At 46.2% G+C, this 17262-nt stretch overlaps 1 protein-coding gene across 8 annotated transcripts in view; it reads left to right on the top strand.

The window, feature by feature from the left end:
• Window positions 1-17262, top strand: part of SLC16A13 (solute carrier family 16 member 13) — an 85975-nt gene that overhangs the window by 48896 nt on the left and 19817 nt on the right. For all 8 annotated transcript variants that reach the window (XM_044280766.1, XM_044280761.1, XM_044280764.1 and 5 more), the window contains exon 2: window positions 12028-12231. In XM_044280766.1, coding sequence (XP_044136701.1) covers window positions 12033-12231 — 199 coding nt within the window. In that variant the 5' untranslated portion in view covers window positions 12028-12032. The remainder of the gene's footprint in view (window positions 1-12027; window positions 12232-17262) is intronic.

Below are 17262 nucleotides of genomic sequence, written 5' to 3' on the forward strand. Positions count from 1 at the left end.
CATTTTTTATCATTTAATGGGGAAATTTGTATTAGTGTATCTAGATGACATTTTGAATTTTTCTCCTGCTTTCAAAACTCATAAGGACCACTTACGTCAGGTCTTGCTCATCCTGCGGGAGAATAAATTGTACGCTAAACTGGAAAAATGTGTGTTTACGGTTCCAGAAATTCAATTTCTGGGGTTTCTTCTCTCCGCTTCTGGTTTTCGCATGGACCCCGAGAAGGTCCGCGCTGTGCTTGAGTGGGAGCTTCCTGAGAATCAGAAGGCGCTGATGCGTTTTTTGGGTTTTGCCAATTATTACAGGAAGTTTATTTTGAATTATTCCTCTGTTGTTAAACCACTCACTGATATCACTAGAAAGGGGGTAGATTTTTCCTCCTGGTCGGTAGAGGCGCGTAAGGCCTTTTCTAATATCAAGGAGAGTTTTGCTTCCGCTCCCATCTTGGTACAACCTGATATTTCTCTGTCCTTCATAGTTGAGGTGGACGCTTCTGAGGTGGGTGTGGGTGCGGTCTTGTCTCAGGGTCCCTCTCCTGCCAAATGGCGACCGTGTGCCTTTTTCTCGAAGAAACTCTCCTCCGCAGAGAGAAATTACGATGTGGGAGATAGAGAGTTGTTGGCCATCAAGTTAGCTTTTGAGGAATGGCGCCATTGGCTAGAGGGAGCCAGACACCCTATTACCGTTGTCTCTGCTCTTTATCCTGAATTGGAGGCAGAGGTTCAGGTAGCCCAGTCAGAGGCTCCTGATCTTTGTCCTCCTGAGAGGTTGTTTGTGCCTCTCGCTTTAAGACACAAAATTTTACGGAGCACCACGACATTGTCCTTGCTGGGCACCCGGGGGCAAGAGCCACAGTGGATCTCATCACTCGGAGATTCTGGTGGCCAGCACTTCGTAAGTCGGTTGAGGGTTTTGTGGCAGCCTGCGAGACCTGCGCTTGTGCCAAAGTCCCTCATTCACGGCCATCAGGTCCTCTCCTTCCGTTACCCATTCCTTCCCGTCCTTGGACACATCTGTCCATGGACTTCATTACGGACCTGCCTCGTTCCTCGGGGAAGACTGTGATTCTGGTGGTGGTGGATTTCATTCCTTTTCCTGGCTTGCCCAATGCTAAGACGCTGGCGCAGGCATTTGTTGATCACATTGTCAAATTGCACGGTATTCCTTCAGACATAGTCTCTGATAGGGGCACGCAGTTTGTTTCCAGATTCTGGAAGGCTTTCTGTTCTCGCTTGGGGGTTCGGTTGTCATTCTCTTCTGCTTTCCACCCGCAGTCGAATGGCCAGACAGAGCGCGTCAATCAGAATCTGGAGACATATCTGCGCTGTTTTGTGGCGGAGAATCAGGAGGATTGGTGTTCTTTTTTGTCCCTTGCTAAGTTTGCTTTAAATAACCGTCGTCAGGAGTCCTCTGATAAGTCACCATTTTTTGGTGCATATGGGTTTCATCCTCAGTTTGGGACATTCTCTGGAGAGGGGTCTTCTGGTTTACCTGATGAGGACAGATTCTCCTCGTCTTTGTCATCTATTTGGCAAAAGATTCAGGATAATCTAAAGAGCATGAGTGAGAGATATAAGCGTGTGGCGGATAAGAGACGTGTGCTTGGTCCGGACCTGAATGTTGGTGATCTGGTGTGGTTGTCTACTAAGAATATCTTCCCTTCTGGAAGTTGGGTCCTAAGTTTATTGGGCCTTACAAAATCTTGTCCGTCATCAATCCTGTTGCCTACCGTCTTGATCTTCCTCAGACTTGGAAGATCCATAATGTTTTTCAAAAGTCCATATTAAAACCTTATGTCCAACCCATTGTACCCTCGTCTTTGCCTCCTCCTCTGATTGTGATTGATGGTAATCTTGAATTTCAGGTCTCTAGGATTGTGGATTCTCATGTTGTCCGAGGTTCTCTCCAGTACCTCGTTCATTGGGAGAGTTATGGTCCTGAGGAGAGGATGTGGGTCCCAGTGACGGACATTAAGGTCACTCGTCTCATCAGGGCTTTCCATAGGTCCCATCCTGAGAAGGTGGGCTCTGAGAGTCCAGAGTCCACTCGTAGAAGGAGGGGTACTGTCACCACCAGACATCTGAGAAGCTCTGACAGACGTTCTTCAGAACCTCCTCCTTGAGGTTCCTTTTGTTTTGCTTTCGTTTTCTCATCTCGTTAGCCTCTCTCAGCTGTCATGTAGTTGCACTGATTGCATCCCTTTAAATCCCTTCCCATACTGCATCACTTTGCGGTTTATACAACTTCCTGGAGTGTGTGCATGTTGGATGCTACTACTGAGTCTTCTACAGATAAGTTTTGTTCATTCATTTGTGTTTTCCTGTTTGCTGGATCCCAGGTGACCCTGACTCCCTCCATCAAGTGTAGGGAGCCGGTGGTCGTGTCCCCTCACTATTATAGGCTGTTCAGGTGTTATACAGTCGAGATACGAGAATATGCGATCATCTACGCTTGAGATTTTTGCATAGGCTGAGCAGTTAGGGAGAGAGCCAGGTCTGTTGCAGGGCTCCCCCTTTGGTTCCTTAGTTTTGGATCCAGTCAGTCGGATCTTCATTTTGTGTCTTCTAGTTTTCTGTACACCTTCCGTGACAGAGACCCACCCAAGATCCAGTAGCAGGATTAAATAGGATCCCTGGACATGAGCATGCCCTAAGTCCCGGACTGGAACCTGGGGAAACAACACCTCAATGTTCACATTGCCACAGTATCCAGCACTGTGTACAGACATGTAATATCCAGCTTCATCTCCTGTCCAGTGGGTCTTACCCCTGACTGCCCAACTCCAGGTTTTCTCCTTTCTATGGCCGCATTTATTTTGAATGGCACAATCTGCTGCAGCATAGATTTGATGGATGGCATTCTTCAGGTTTCTGATGAGCTTTACCAGATCCTCCAGTTATCCAGAAAGCTCATGATGGGGCTATTGGTGCTTAGTGGCTGCTCTTGGTATCTCCTAATGTGCAGTGCCTAATATCCTTTTTTAGCCGGCTGTGTGATAGTATTTAGTCACATGGCCGATTTTACGCTGTGTTCAGCAGTTGGGTGGAGTGGGGGCATGTCAGGAGTTGTGTGAGGGCTTGGACTCCGGCCTTGTAAAATATACGAACATGTGACCTGGGAACAGGTGTTAATGTTGGCAAAGTACTACTCCAGCCAGGGGCTCTCATCCAGGGGTTATCATCCAGGGGTTATCATCCAGGGGCTATCATCCAGGGGCTATCAATCAGGGGCTATCAATCAGGGGCTATCATCCAGGGGCTATCAATCAGCCGAGTCTTATGGAAGAGTAGAGAAGAATCTAAGACCAGCGTAAAAAAAACAACAAATTCTCAGTCTGGAGAGCACATTTACTAATCTAGGTATTAATTACTGCGATCCCCTCGATGTGAGAAGGCATCTGCCACTACCAGGTAGAGTTTGACTTTTACTCCTCAACTGCAGGTTGAACAATTTACCTGCCCTGAGAGACGTCCACACCAGTAGTGACTCTGCACATTGGGAGACGGCTGCGCGGTTCTGACTCCTTAGCAGTGAGGTTTCGATATTATTTTAAAGCGCCATTAATTCCTGGCACTGCACATATGAAAAGGGTTCACATACATAATAGAAAGATAAGTACAAAGAGCATGAACAAAATGAGTGATGGCTTGATAAAGGAAGGGAGAAGACCCTGTCAGGAAAGGAGATAGCTGGTAGAAGCTGCTCAGATGGTTGTGTGGTGGCAGCACGGTTATTGTAGGGTGTACTGTAGCTTTCCTTTCAGGTCGCGTTTGGATGGTGGAAAGGATTCTGATGTGCTCGGTTAGCAATTTCCAGGGTATGGGGAGGTGCATGGACAAGAGAAGAGCAAGAAGGTCTTCAAAGCATCAGAGGTTATGTGTGGGGCAATATAAGAGATTAAGTCAGAGATGTGTGGAGAGGACAGGTTTCGGATTGGAGATTATGGTGGTCATATATTATACTGAAATATGCCTATATTAGATGGCAGCACAACGGACAGTTGTGGCACTTTTTACGACTTCTCCCTGCTTAGAACGGGGGCGCTAGATGCGCCGAAGTTATGTATAGACCTGCGCCTCTTCATAACTTTGTCGGACCCTCCGCCAGCTATGGGACTATATTAAAACCGGTGTCTAAAACGCCGGTCTTAATATATGTGCCCCTATGTATGAGGAGGTATCAGAAAATTAGATCAGAGATGTATGAAGAGGACAGGTTGTGTATTGGAGATTATTTGTAAGGAGGTATCAAGAGATTAGGTCAGAGATGCATGGAGAGGACAGGTTCTGTATTGGAGATTATTTGTGAGGAGCTATCAGGAGAGGAGGTCAGAGATGTATGGAGATGACAGGTTATGGATTGGAGATTATATGTGAGGAGCTATCAGGAGATTAGATCAGAGATGTATGGAGAGGACAGGCTGTGGACTGGAGAACATATGTGAGGAGGTATCAGGAGATTAGGTCAGAGATGTATGGGGAGGACAGGTTGTAGACTGGAGAACATATATGTGAGGAGCTATCAGGAGAGGAGGTCAGAGATGTATGGAGAGGACAGGTTATGGATTGGAGATTATATGTGAGGAGCTATCAGGAGATTAGATCAGAGATGTATGGAGAGGACAGGTTGTAGACTGGAGAACATATGTGAGGAGGTATCAGGAGATTAGGTCAGAGATGTATGGAGAGGACAGGTTGTAGACTGGAGAACATATGTGAGGAGGTATCAGGAGAGGAGGTCAGAGATGTATGGAGAGGACAGGTTGTAGACTGGAGAACATATGTGAGGAGGTATCAGGAGATTAGGTCAGATCAGGAGATTAGATCAGAGATGTATGGAGAGGACAGGTTATGGATTGGAGATTGTGTGAGGAGGTGTCAGGAGATTAGATCAGAGATGTATGGAGAGGACAGGTTGTGGACTGGAGATTATGTATGAGGAGGTGTCAGGAGATTAGATCAGAGATGTATGGAGAGGACAGGTTGTGGACTGGAGATTATGTATGAGGAGGTGTCAGGAGATTAGATCAGAGATGTATGGAGAGGACAGGTTGTGAACTGGAGATTACATGTGAGGAGGTATCAGGAGATTAGGTCAGAGATGTATGGAGAGGACATGTTGTGGACTGGAGATTATGGGTGAGGAGTTATCAGGAGATTAGATCAGAGATGTATGAAGAGGACAGGTTGTGGACAGGAGATTATGGGCGAGGAGGTATCAGGAGATTAGATCAGAGATGTATGAAGAGGACAGGTTGTGGACTGGAGATTATGGGTGAGGAGGTATCAGGAGATTAGATCAGAGATGTATGAAGAGGACAGGTTGTGAACTGGAGATTATGGGTGAGGAGGTATCAGGAGATTAGATCAGAGATGTATGGAGAGGACAGGTTGTGAACTGGAGATTATGGGTGAGGAGGTATCAGGAGATTAAAATAAGTTTGGCTCTTGTGATCAGTGTAGCTCTTTTCATTAGCATGGCTCCTGTGATCCTATGTGTGGCTCTTGTGATCAGTGTGTCCCCTGTGATCAGTGTGGATCTTGTGATCAGTGTGGCTCTTGTGATTAGAATGGCTCCTGTGATCAGTGTGATCCTACTGTCACAGTGTAGGTGGAGGGGAGGAACACCAGAATGACAACAGAAGGAAAATGACCAGGAACTAGGCCTCAAGGCTAGAGGAAGGTAAATGGTGACCACCTAAGGAAACCCTAAAGCTAGCCCTGACTCCTGTCCTGAAAAGACCACTGGTTCCTTCCCAGATGGACAAACCAGCATGTCCCTGAGGCCTAGTAAACAAGCAAATCGGAGCAAGAAAATACCAAGAGAAGTACACTTATCTTGAATAGAAAATGGATGAGCAGGAACTCAGATGAGGACCACACACCAGCTCTTCCAACTACAGGCAGAGAATATCAACCGCATGGTATGAAGTGTGAGTCCAGACTACATAGAGGAGCAGTAATGACCACAAGCTGCACCTAAGACAAGAGGTGTGGTCATTACCAACAACAACACTGCAACAAGTGGAAACATATAGGCTGTCAGATAACCTAACGTGCAGCCAGTTAGGGCTGAAATGATTACTCAATCGACACAAAAAAAATCATCTATGCAAATTTTTTGCATCGAGGATTCATTTGTGTTATGTGACCACGGAGCGGGAGTGAATCGCTTGCTGTTACTTACCTCTCCGTGGTCACCCGCCGGCCCGTACCGCGCTGCACTGGATCCTGACACATCTTCAGGTCATAGTGCACTTAAGTGCGCACTATAACCCGACGCTGTCCAGATCCGTCAGGAATCCAGTGCAGCGCGGGAGAAGAAGAGGAAGGAGCTGTGGAGCGGCGCCCCTACAGTAGAGGTTAGTATTTTATTTCACTGGTGCTGGGGACATGGCACTGAAGGGGGACAGCCGGCAATGGATGGCATGGAGGGGCAGAAGGGAGTGGCGAACATGGAGGGACTGATCTGATGGCACTGGGGGAGTGGGGGACATGGAGGGGCTGATCTGATGGCACTGGGGGAGTGGGGGACATTGAGGGGCTGATCTGATGGCACTGGGGGAGTGGGGACATGGAGGGGCTGATCTGATGGCACTGGGGGACATTGAGGGGTTGATCTGATGGAACTGGGGGAGTGGGGGGCATGGCAATAGATGGCATGGAGGGGCTAATCTGATGGCACTGGGAGAGTAGGGGACATGGAGGCGCTGATCTGATGGCACTGGGGGAGTGGGGACATGGAGGCGCTGATCTGATGGCACTGGGGGAGTGGGGACATGGAGGGGCTGATCTGATGGCACTGGGGGACATTGAGGGGCTGATCTGATGGAACTGAGGGAGTGGGTGACATAGCATGGAGGGGCTTATCTGATGGCACTGGGAGAGTAGGGGACATGGAGGCGCTGATCTGATGGCACTGGGGGAGTGGGGACATGGAGGGGCTGATCTGATGGCACTGGGGGACATTGAGGGGCTGATCTGATGGAACTGGGGGAGTGGGGGGCATGGCAATGGATGGCATGGAGGGGCTGATCTGATGGCACTGGGAGAGTAGGGGACATGGAGGCGCTGATCTGATGGCACTGGGGGAGTGGGGACATGGAGGGGCTGATCTGATGGCACTGGGGGACATTGAGGGGCTGATCTGATGGCACTGGGGGAGTGGAGGACATGGCAATGGATGGCATGGAGGGGCTGATCTGATGGCACTGGGAGAGTAGGGGACATGGAGGCGCTGATCTGATGGCACTGGGGGAGTGGGGACATGGAGGCGCTGATCTGATGGCACTGGGGGAGTAGGGGACATGGAGGGGCTGATCTGATGGCACTGGGGGACATGGAGGGGCTGATCTGATGGCACTGGGGGACATGGAGGGGCTGATCTGATGGAACTGGGGGAGTGGGGGACATGGAGAGGCTGATATGATGGCACTGGGGGCGTGGGGGACATGGCAATGGATGGCATGGAGTGGAGCTGAAGGCACTGGGGGAACGGAACTGATGGCACTCCGGTGAGGCTGGAGCTGATGGCACTGGAGGAGAAGGACCTCCACTAGAAAGGATGACTAATAAATCGTTTGATGCATGTGTCTTTACAGAGGAAGATGTTCTAAGTTTGCTGTCTAAAGTGAAGACAAATAAGTCACAGGGGCCTGATGAGATACACCCAAAATTATTAAAAGAGCTTAGTGGTGAGCTGGCAAAACCATTAACAGATTTATTTAACCAATCATTAGTAACAGGAGTCGTCCCAGAAATGTTGTGCCCATTCACAAGAAAGGTAGTAGGGAGGAATCGAGCAACTATAGACCAGTGAGTCTGACATCAATAGTGGGGAAATTAATGGAAACCCTATTAAAGGATAGGATTGTGGAACATCTAAAATCCCATGGATTGGAAGATGAAATACAGCATGGGTTTACTTCAGGGAGATCATGTCAAACAAATCTTATAGATTTTTTTGACTGGGTGACTAAAATAATAGACGGCGGAGGTGCAGTAGACATCGCTTATCTGGACTTTAGTAAGGCTTTTGACACTGTCCCACACAGAAGGCTTATCAATAAACTGCAGTCATTGAGCTTGGACTCCCATATTGTTGAGTGGATTAGGCAGTGACTGAGGGACAGACAACAGAGGGTTGTAGTCAATGGAGTATATTCAGACCAAGGTCATGTTACCAGTGGGATTCCACAGGGATCTGTACTGGGACCAATTTTGTTTAATATCTTCATAAGTGATATTACAAAAGGCCTCGATGGTAAGGTTTGTCTTTTTGCTGATGACACAAATATTTGTAACAGGGTTGATGTTCCTGGAGGGAAACGCCAAATGGAAAAGGATTTAGGAAAACTAGAGGAATGGTCAGAACTCTGGCAACTGAAATGTAATGTTGATAAGTGCGAGATAATGCACCTGGGGCGTAAAAACCCAAGGGCAGAATATACAATCAGTGATACAGTCCTAACCTCAGTATCTGAGGAAAGGGATTTAGGAGTAATTATTTCAGAAGACTTAAAGGTGGGAAGACAATGTCATAGAGCAGCAGGAGATGCCAGCAGAATGCTTGGATGTATAGGGAGAGGTATAAGCAGTAGACAGAGGGGGCGCTCATGCCGCTGTACAGAACACTGGTGAGACCTCACTTGGAGTATTGTGCGCAGTACTGGAGGCAATATCTCCAGAAGGATACTGATACTCTAGAGAGAGTTCAGAGAAGAGCTACTAAACTGGTCCATGGATTGCAGGATAAAACTTACCAGGAAAGATGAAAGGACCTTAACATGTAGAGCTTGGAAGAAAGACGAGACAGAGGGGAGATGAGAGAGACGGCTAAATACATAAAGGGAATCAACTCGGTAAAGGAGGAGAGAAGATTTACAAGAAGAAAAACTACCACAAGAGGACACAGTTTTAAATTAGAGGGGCAAAGGGTTAACAGTAATATCAGGAAGTATCACTTTACTGAGAGAGTAGTGGATGCAGGGAATAGCCTTCCTGCAGAAGTGGTAGCTGCAAATACAGTGGAGGAGGTTAAGCATGCATGGGATAGGCATAAGGCTATCCTTCATATAAGATAGGGCCGGGGGCTATCCATAGTATTCAGTATATTGGACGGACTAGATGGGCCACATGGTTCTTATCTGCCGACACATTCTATGTTTCTATGATCGTGGAGCTGATGGCACTGGGGGAACTGATGCACTTGGGCTGATCGCACAGGGGAGAACTAAGGGTGTTGCGGACTGATGAGTTTTTATAAAGGAAAACAGTCTATTAATTCATTTTTTCTTATTAGATTACTCGATTAATCGTAAAAAAATAATAGAATATTCGATTGCTAAAATAATAGTTTACTGCAGCCCTACAGCCAGTCTCTCAGATCTTCTAACCTCTGTCACTGGAGGGACCGTGACACCTACATGTGGTCCTGTGATCAGTGTGATCCTACGTGTGACTCTTGTGATCAGTGTGACTCTTGTGATTAGCATGGCTCCTGTTATCAGTGTGATCCTACATGTGGCTCTTGTGATCAGTGTGATCCTACATGTGGCTCGTGTGATCCTATGTGTGGCTCTTGTGATCAGTGTGATCCTACATGTGGTTCTTGTGATTAGCATGGCTCCTGTGATCAGTGTGATCCTATGTGTGGCTGTTGTGATCAGAGTGATCCTACATGTGGCTCTTGTGATCAGCATGACTCATGTGACCCTACATGTGGCTCATGTGATCAGAGTGATCCTACATGTGGCTCCTGTGATCAGTGTGATCCTACTTGTCATCAGATGAGACACTAGACATGTGGCTGCCATTGGGAGAGACACTAGATGCACAGCAGACACCTGGTGCGACGCCAGACATGTGGCTGCTATGTGGATCTGGTAAGATACTAGACATGTGGCAGACATCTGGTGGAACATTAGGCAAGTAGCGTCCATCAGATAATACATTAAACGGATGGCTGGCCTCTGGTGAAACATGAGGCATGTGGCTGCCTTTGGACGAAACAATGGATGTGTGGCAGGCATCTGGTGAGATGTTAGACATGGTTGCCATTGGATGAGACACTAAGTACATGGCAATTATCTGGTTAGACGTGGTTGCCATTGGTTGAGGCAGTAGATACATGGCAGGCATCTGGTGAGACGTTAGACGTGGTTACCATTGGGTAAGACACTACATGGCAGCCATCTGGTTAGATGTAGTTGCCATTGGTTGATGCAGTAAATACATGGCAGGAATCTGGTTAGACGTGGTTGCCATTGGGTGAGACACTAAATATATGGCAGCCATCTGGTTAGATGTGGTTGCCATTGGTTGATGCAGTAGATACATGGCAGGCATCTGGTTAGACGTGGTTGCCATTGGTTGATGCAGTAGATACATGGCAGGCATCTGGTTAGACGTGGTTGCCATTGGGCGAGACACTAAATACATGGCAGCCATCTGGTTAGATGTGGTTGCCATTGGTTGATGCAGTAGATACATTGCAGGCATCTGGTTAGACGTGGTTGCCATTGGTTGATGCAGTAGATACATGGCAGGCATCTGGTTAGACGTGGTTGCCATTGGGTGAGACACTAAATACATGGCAGCCATCTGGTTAGATGTGGTTGCCATTCAGTGAGACCCTAAGTGCATTGCAGGCACCTGGTGAGACATTAGATGTGGTTGCCATTGGGTAAGAGGCTAGACATCTAGCCAGAATTTGCTGAGACGCTGTGTAGTCATTTATTAATGATAACCATTTATAATGAGCTTTTCTTGCACAAGAAACTCAAAGTGCAGGGATGGCTGCGGACCACGGGAGTCAGTGGCTTTCATATAGGCACTCATCCCTAACATCCAGTAGGGTAAATTTTATAGAAAGCCAATGTAGTGTGTTTTCGTAGTGTGGAGGGAAACCTATGCAACCTTCAGGAGAACATACAAACTACATGGAGATTTGAACCCGGGACTCAGGATTGGTAAATTTGGTGCTTCTTGAAGACGACCACATCTGCCTGAGATGATGCTCCACTTCTGACAAAATTTATGACTTTTTGAATCCATAATTCTAGAGCAGAATGTTATGCAAGCGGGTGTGGACCCACTGGACCACTGACTGGGTATACTCTGGAGGGGTGTAACTAAGTCACTACCTGGTCTTCACTGGAGCTTCTGATAGTGAGGATAGGCTTTGGCCAATAGGGTAGTTGCCATGGGCTACTCCAGAGCAGTCCCCAAGTCATTGGCAGCTGACCAGCGGGTCAGAGTATTCAGTGCAAGCACCGAGGGGACTTGTGTGGCCAGGAGGTTCCGGGTCTGGACAGGCTGCAATCATCGAAATCAGTAAGCGAAGTCAGTGGCAGACGGTAAACAAACAAAGTCCATGAACGAGATCTGAGGTCAGGGGCAGGCGGCAGACAGGCAAAGTTCATAAACGAGGTCAGAGGCAGGTGGCAATCAATCGAAGTCAGTAAGCGAGGTCAGAGGCAGGTGGTAAACAAAGTCCATAAACGAGGTCAGGGGCAGGCAGCAGACAGGCAAAGTCTATAAACGAGGTCAGAGGCAGGCGGCAAACAGGGAAAGTCCAGGAGTTCAATAAGCAAGATCTGGTACACAGCGAAGCAAACAAGAGAGACACCTTAGCACTTGGAGATAGACAAGCTAGAACCAGGAGGTTGCTCAGGCATCTTCCAGTGGTAGGAAGCTCCTTTAAATGCCTGCTGCAATCCAGCCTTAGGCTGCTGAGACAGAGGGTGTGTGTGTGTGCTGCAAGTTCAAACACCAGTACAAGTCTCCAACAGGAAGGGAAGTCTGGCATGGAACACAGATACCATAGTTAAGCTATCTGCTGCCCGCACTTGTCAGGACAGTGCATGGCGGCAGGGAAAGAGGGAGCCCGGCGCCCTTGCCCGCTGTTAGATGGGGGGATATGGCAGATATCACACGTCATTGTTGTATGGCTATCTCAAGTGTGCTGATTAAGAGTCCCTGCTCTGTCCTAAACTTTTTTTTTTCTCTCTTTTTTTTACCCTCTAGTTACGATGTCTTCCCTCTTTCCAAATATAAAGGACATGTGGGGGGCCATACTGCTCTTCTCCTGCTTCCTTCAGGCTGGCTTAGTATTTGGGATCCTCCGTTCCTTTGGGATCTTCTTCCCGGAATTTCTGGAATATTTTGGCTCAGCAGCTGGAAGTGTCTCTTGGGTGACATCTTGTGCAGTTGCAGTACAACAATTGATGAGTAAGTATGGCATAATTTGGTCCGGACTGGGTGTGTCTAGTGTAAGTAAGGGAATGTAAAATGGTTCAGATGGAGAGGTTGGCTATAACGGACTGCATGTTGTAAAATGGCTGCTCTGTGATCCAACTGCGCATGGAAAACGTAGCTGCCTTCAAACAGCTCCTTCAACCATATGTGAGCTCAGGTTGACTATGGTCAGTGCTTCTTGATATGTGAATGCTCCCTTTATATTATTATAATTGCTGATTCCTTCATGTTACATCTTATTATTCATGGTCAGTAGCATGGTTGAGCTTTCCCTGTTACATCTCATTAATCAGGGTCAGGAGCATGACTGATGTCTTCATGTTACTGGTCATTAATCAGGGTCAGGATCATGACTGATCTCTCCATGTTACCTCTCATTAATCAGGGTCAGGAGCATGACTGATCTCTCCATGTTACACCTCATTAATCAGGGTCAGGAACATGACTGATCTCTCCATGGTACATCCCATTAATCAGGGTCAGGAGCATGACTGATCTCTCCATGTTACATCTCATTAATCAGGGTCAGGAGCATGACTGATCTCTCCATGTTACATCTCATTAATCAGGGTCAGGAACATGACTGATCTCTCCATGTTACACCTCATTAATCAGGGTCAGGAACATGACTGATCTCTCCATGTTACATATCATTAATCAGGGTCAGGAGCATGACTGATCTCTCCATATTACCTCTCATTAATCAGGGTCAGGAGCATGACTGATCTCTCCATGTTACATCTCATTAATCAGGGTCAGGAGCATGACTGATCTCTCCATGTTACACCTCATTAATCAGGGTCAGGAACATGACTGATCTCTCCATGTTACATCTCAATCAGGGTCAGGAACATGACTGATGTCTCCATGTTACACCTCATTATTCAGGGTCAGGAGCATGACTGATGTCTCCATGTTACATCTCATTAATCAGGGTCAGGAACATGACTGATCTCTCCATGTTACATCCCATTAATCAGGGTCAGGAACATGACTGATCTCTCCATGTTACATCTCATTAATCAGGGTCAGGAGCATGACTGATCTCTCCATGTTACACCTCATTAATCAGGGTCAGGAACATGACTGATCTCTCCATGGTACATCCCATTAATCAGGGTCAGGAGCATGACTGATCTCTCCATGTTACATATCATTAATCAGGGTCAGGAGCATGACTGATCTCTCCATATTACCTCTCATTAATCAGGGTCAGGAGCATGACTGATCTCTCCATGTTACATCTCATTAATCAGGGTCAGGAGCATGACTGATCTCTCCATGTTACACCTCATTAATCAGGGTCAGGAACATGACTGATCTCTCCATGTTACATCTCATTAATCAGGGTCAGGAACATGACTGATGTCTCCATGTTACATCTCATTAATCAGGGTCAGGAACATGACTGATCTCTCCATGTTACATCTCATTAATCAGGGTCAGGAGCATGACTGATGTCTCCATGTTACACCTCATTAATCAGGGTCAGGAACATGACTGATGTCTCCATGTTACATCTCATTAATCAGGGTCAAGAGCATGACTGATGTCTCCATGTTACATCTCATTAATCAGGGTCAGGAGCATGACTGATCTCTCCATGTTACACCTCATTAATCAGGGTCAGGAACATGACTGATGTCTCCATGTTACATCTCATTAATCAGGGTCAAGAGCATGACTGATGTCTCTATGTTACATCTCATTAATCAGGGTCAGGAGCATGACTGATCTCTCCATGTTACAACTCATTAATCAGGGTCAGGAACATGACTGATGTCTCCATGTTACATCTCATTAATCAGGGTCAGGAACATGACTGATGTCTCCATGTTACATCTCATTAATCAGGGTCAGGAGCATGACTGATGTCTCCATGTTACTGGTCATTAATCAGGGTCAGGAACATGACTGATGTCTCCATGTTACATCTCATTAATCAGGGTCAGGAACATGACTGATGTCTCCATGTTACATCTCATTAATCAGGGTCAGGAGCATGACTGATGTCTCCATGTTACTGGTCATTAATCAGGGTCAGGAACATGACTGATGTCTCCATGTTACATCTCATTAATCAGGGTCAGGAACATGACTGATGTCTCCATGTTACATCTCATTAATCAGGGTCAGGAGCATGACTGATGTCTACATATTACATCTCATTAATCAGGGTCAGGAGCATGACTGATCTCTCCATGTTACAACTCATTAATCAGGGTCAGGAACATGACTGATCTCTCCATGTTACATCTCATTAATCAGGGTCAGGAACATGACTGATCTCTCCATGTTACACCTCATTAATCAGGAGCATGACTGATGTCTCCATGTTACTGGTCATTAATCAGGGTCAGGAACATGACTGATGTCTCCATGTTACACCTCATTAATCAGGGTCAGGAACATGACTGATGTCTCCATGTTACATCTCATTAATCAGGGTCAAGAGCATGACTGATGTCTCCATGTTACATCTCATTAATCAGGGTCAGGAGCATGACTGATCTCTCCATGTTACAACTCATTAATCAGGGTCAGGAACATGACTGATGTCTCCATGTTACATCTCATTAATCAGGGTCAGGAACATGACTGATGTCTCCATGTTACATCTCATTAATCAGGGTCAGGAGCATGACTGATGTCTCCATGTTACTGGTCATTAATCAGGGTCAGGAACATGACTGATGTCTCCATGTTACATCTCATTAATCAGGGTCAGGAACATGACTGATGTCTTCATGTTACATCTCATTAATCAGGGTCAGGAGCATGACTGATGTCTCCATGTTACTGGTCATTAATCAGGGTCAGGAACATGACTGATGTCTCCATGTTACATCTCATTAATCAGGGTCAGGAACATGACTGATGTCTCCATGTTACATCTCATTAATCAGGGTCAGGAACATGACTGATGTCTACATATTACATCTCATTAATCAGGGTCAGGAGCATGACTGATCTCTCCATGTTACAACTCATTAATCAGGGTCAGGAACATGACTGATGTCTCCATGTTACATCTCATTAATCAGGGTCAGGAACATGACTGATCTCTCCATGTTACATATTATTAATCAGGGTCAGGAGCATGACTGATCTCTCCATGTTACATCCCATTAATCAGGGTCAGGAGCATGACTGATGTCTCCATGTTACATCTCATTAATCAGGTCAGGAGCATGACTGATCTCTCCATGTTACATCTCATTAATCAGGGTCAGGAGCATGACTGATGTCTCCATGTTACATCTCATTAATCAGGGTCAGGAGCATGACTGATCTCTCCATGTTACATCTCATTAATCAGGGTCAGGAGCATGACTGATGTCTCCATGTTACATCTCATTAATCAGGGTCAGGAACATGACTGATCTCTCCATGTTACACCTCATTAATCAGGGTCAGGAACATGACTGATGTCTCCATGTTACATCTCATTAATCAGGGTCAAGAGCATGACTGATGTCTCCATGTTACATCTCATTAATCAGGGTCAGGAGCATGACTGATCTCTCCATGTTACAACTCATTAATCAGGGTCAGGAACATGACTGATGTCTCCATGTTACATCTCATTAATCAGGGTCAGGAACATGACTGATGTCTCCATGTTACATCTCATTAATCAGGGTCAGGAGCATGACTGATGTCTCCATGTTACTGGTCATTAATCAGGGTCAGGAACATGACTGATGTCTCCATGTTACATCTCATTAATCAGGGTCAGGAACATGACTGATGTCTTCATGTTACATCTCATTAATCAGGGTCAGGAGCATGACTGATGTCTCCATGTTACTGGTCATTAATCAGGGTCAGGAACATGACTGATGTCTCCATGTTACATCTCATTAATCAGGGTCAGGAACATGACTGATGTCTCCATGTTACATCTCATTAATCAGGGTCAGGAACATGACTGATGTCTACATATTACATCTCATTAATCAGGGTCAGGAGCATGACTGATCTCTCCATGTTACAACTCATTAATCAGGGTCAGGAACATGACTGATGTCTCCATGTTACATCTCATTAATCAGGGTCAGGAACATGACTGATCTCTCCATGTTACATATTATTAATCAGGGTCAGGAGCATGACTGATCTCTCCATGTTACATCCCATTAATCAGGGTCAGGAGCATGACTGATGTCTCCATGTTACATCTCATTAATCAGGTCAGGAGCATGACTGATCTCTCCATGTTACATCTCATTAATCAGGGTCAGGAGCATGACTGATGTCTCCATGTTACATCTCATTAATCAGGGTCAGGAACATGACTGATGTCTCCATGTTACATCTCATTAATCAGGGTCAGGAGCATGACTGATGTCTCCATGTTACTGGTCATTAAGCAGGGTCAGGAACATGACTGATGTCTCCATGTTACATCTCATTAATCAGGGTCAGGAACATGACTGATGTCTCCATGTTACATCTCATTAATCAGGGTCAGGAACATGACTGATGTCTACATATTACATCTCATTAATCAGGGTCAGGAGCATGACTGATCTCTCCATGTTACAACTCATTAATCAGGGTCAGGAACATGACTGATGTCTCCATGTTACATCTCATTAATCAGGGTCAGGAACATGACTGATCTCTCCATGTTACATATTATTAATCAGGGTCAGGAGCATGACTGATCTCTCCATGTTACATCCCATTAATCAGGGTCAGGAGCATGACTGATGTCTCCATGTTACATCTCATTAATCAGGTCAGGAGCATGACTGATCTCTCCATGTTACATCTCATTAATCAGGGTCAGGAGCATGACTGATGTCTCCATGTTACATCTCATTAATCAGGGTCAGGAGCATGACTGATCTCTCCATGTTACATCTCATTAATCAGGGTCAGGAGCATGACTGATGTCTCCATGTTACATCTCATTAATCAGGGTCAGGAACATGACTGATCTCTCCATGTTACATCTCATTAATCAGGGTCAGGAACATGACTGATCTCTCCATGTTA

Source organism: Bufo gargarizans, chromosome 2 (assembly GCF_014858855.1).
Source record: "Bufo gargarizans isolate SCDJY-AF-19 chromosome 2, ASM1485885v1, whole genome shotgun sequence".
Taxonomy (NCBI): domain Eukaryota; kingdom Metazoa; phylum Chordata; class Amphibia; order Anura; family Bufonidae; genus Bufo; species Bufo gargarizans.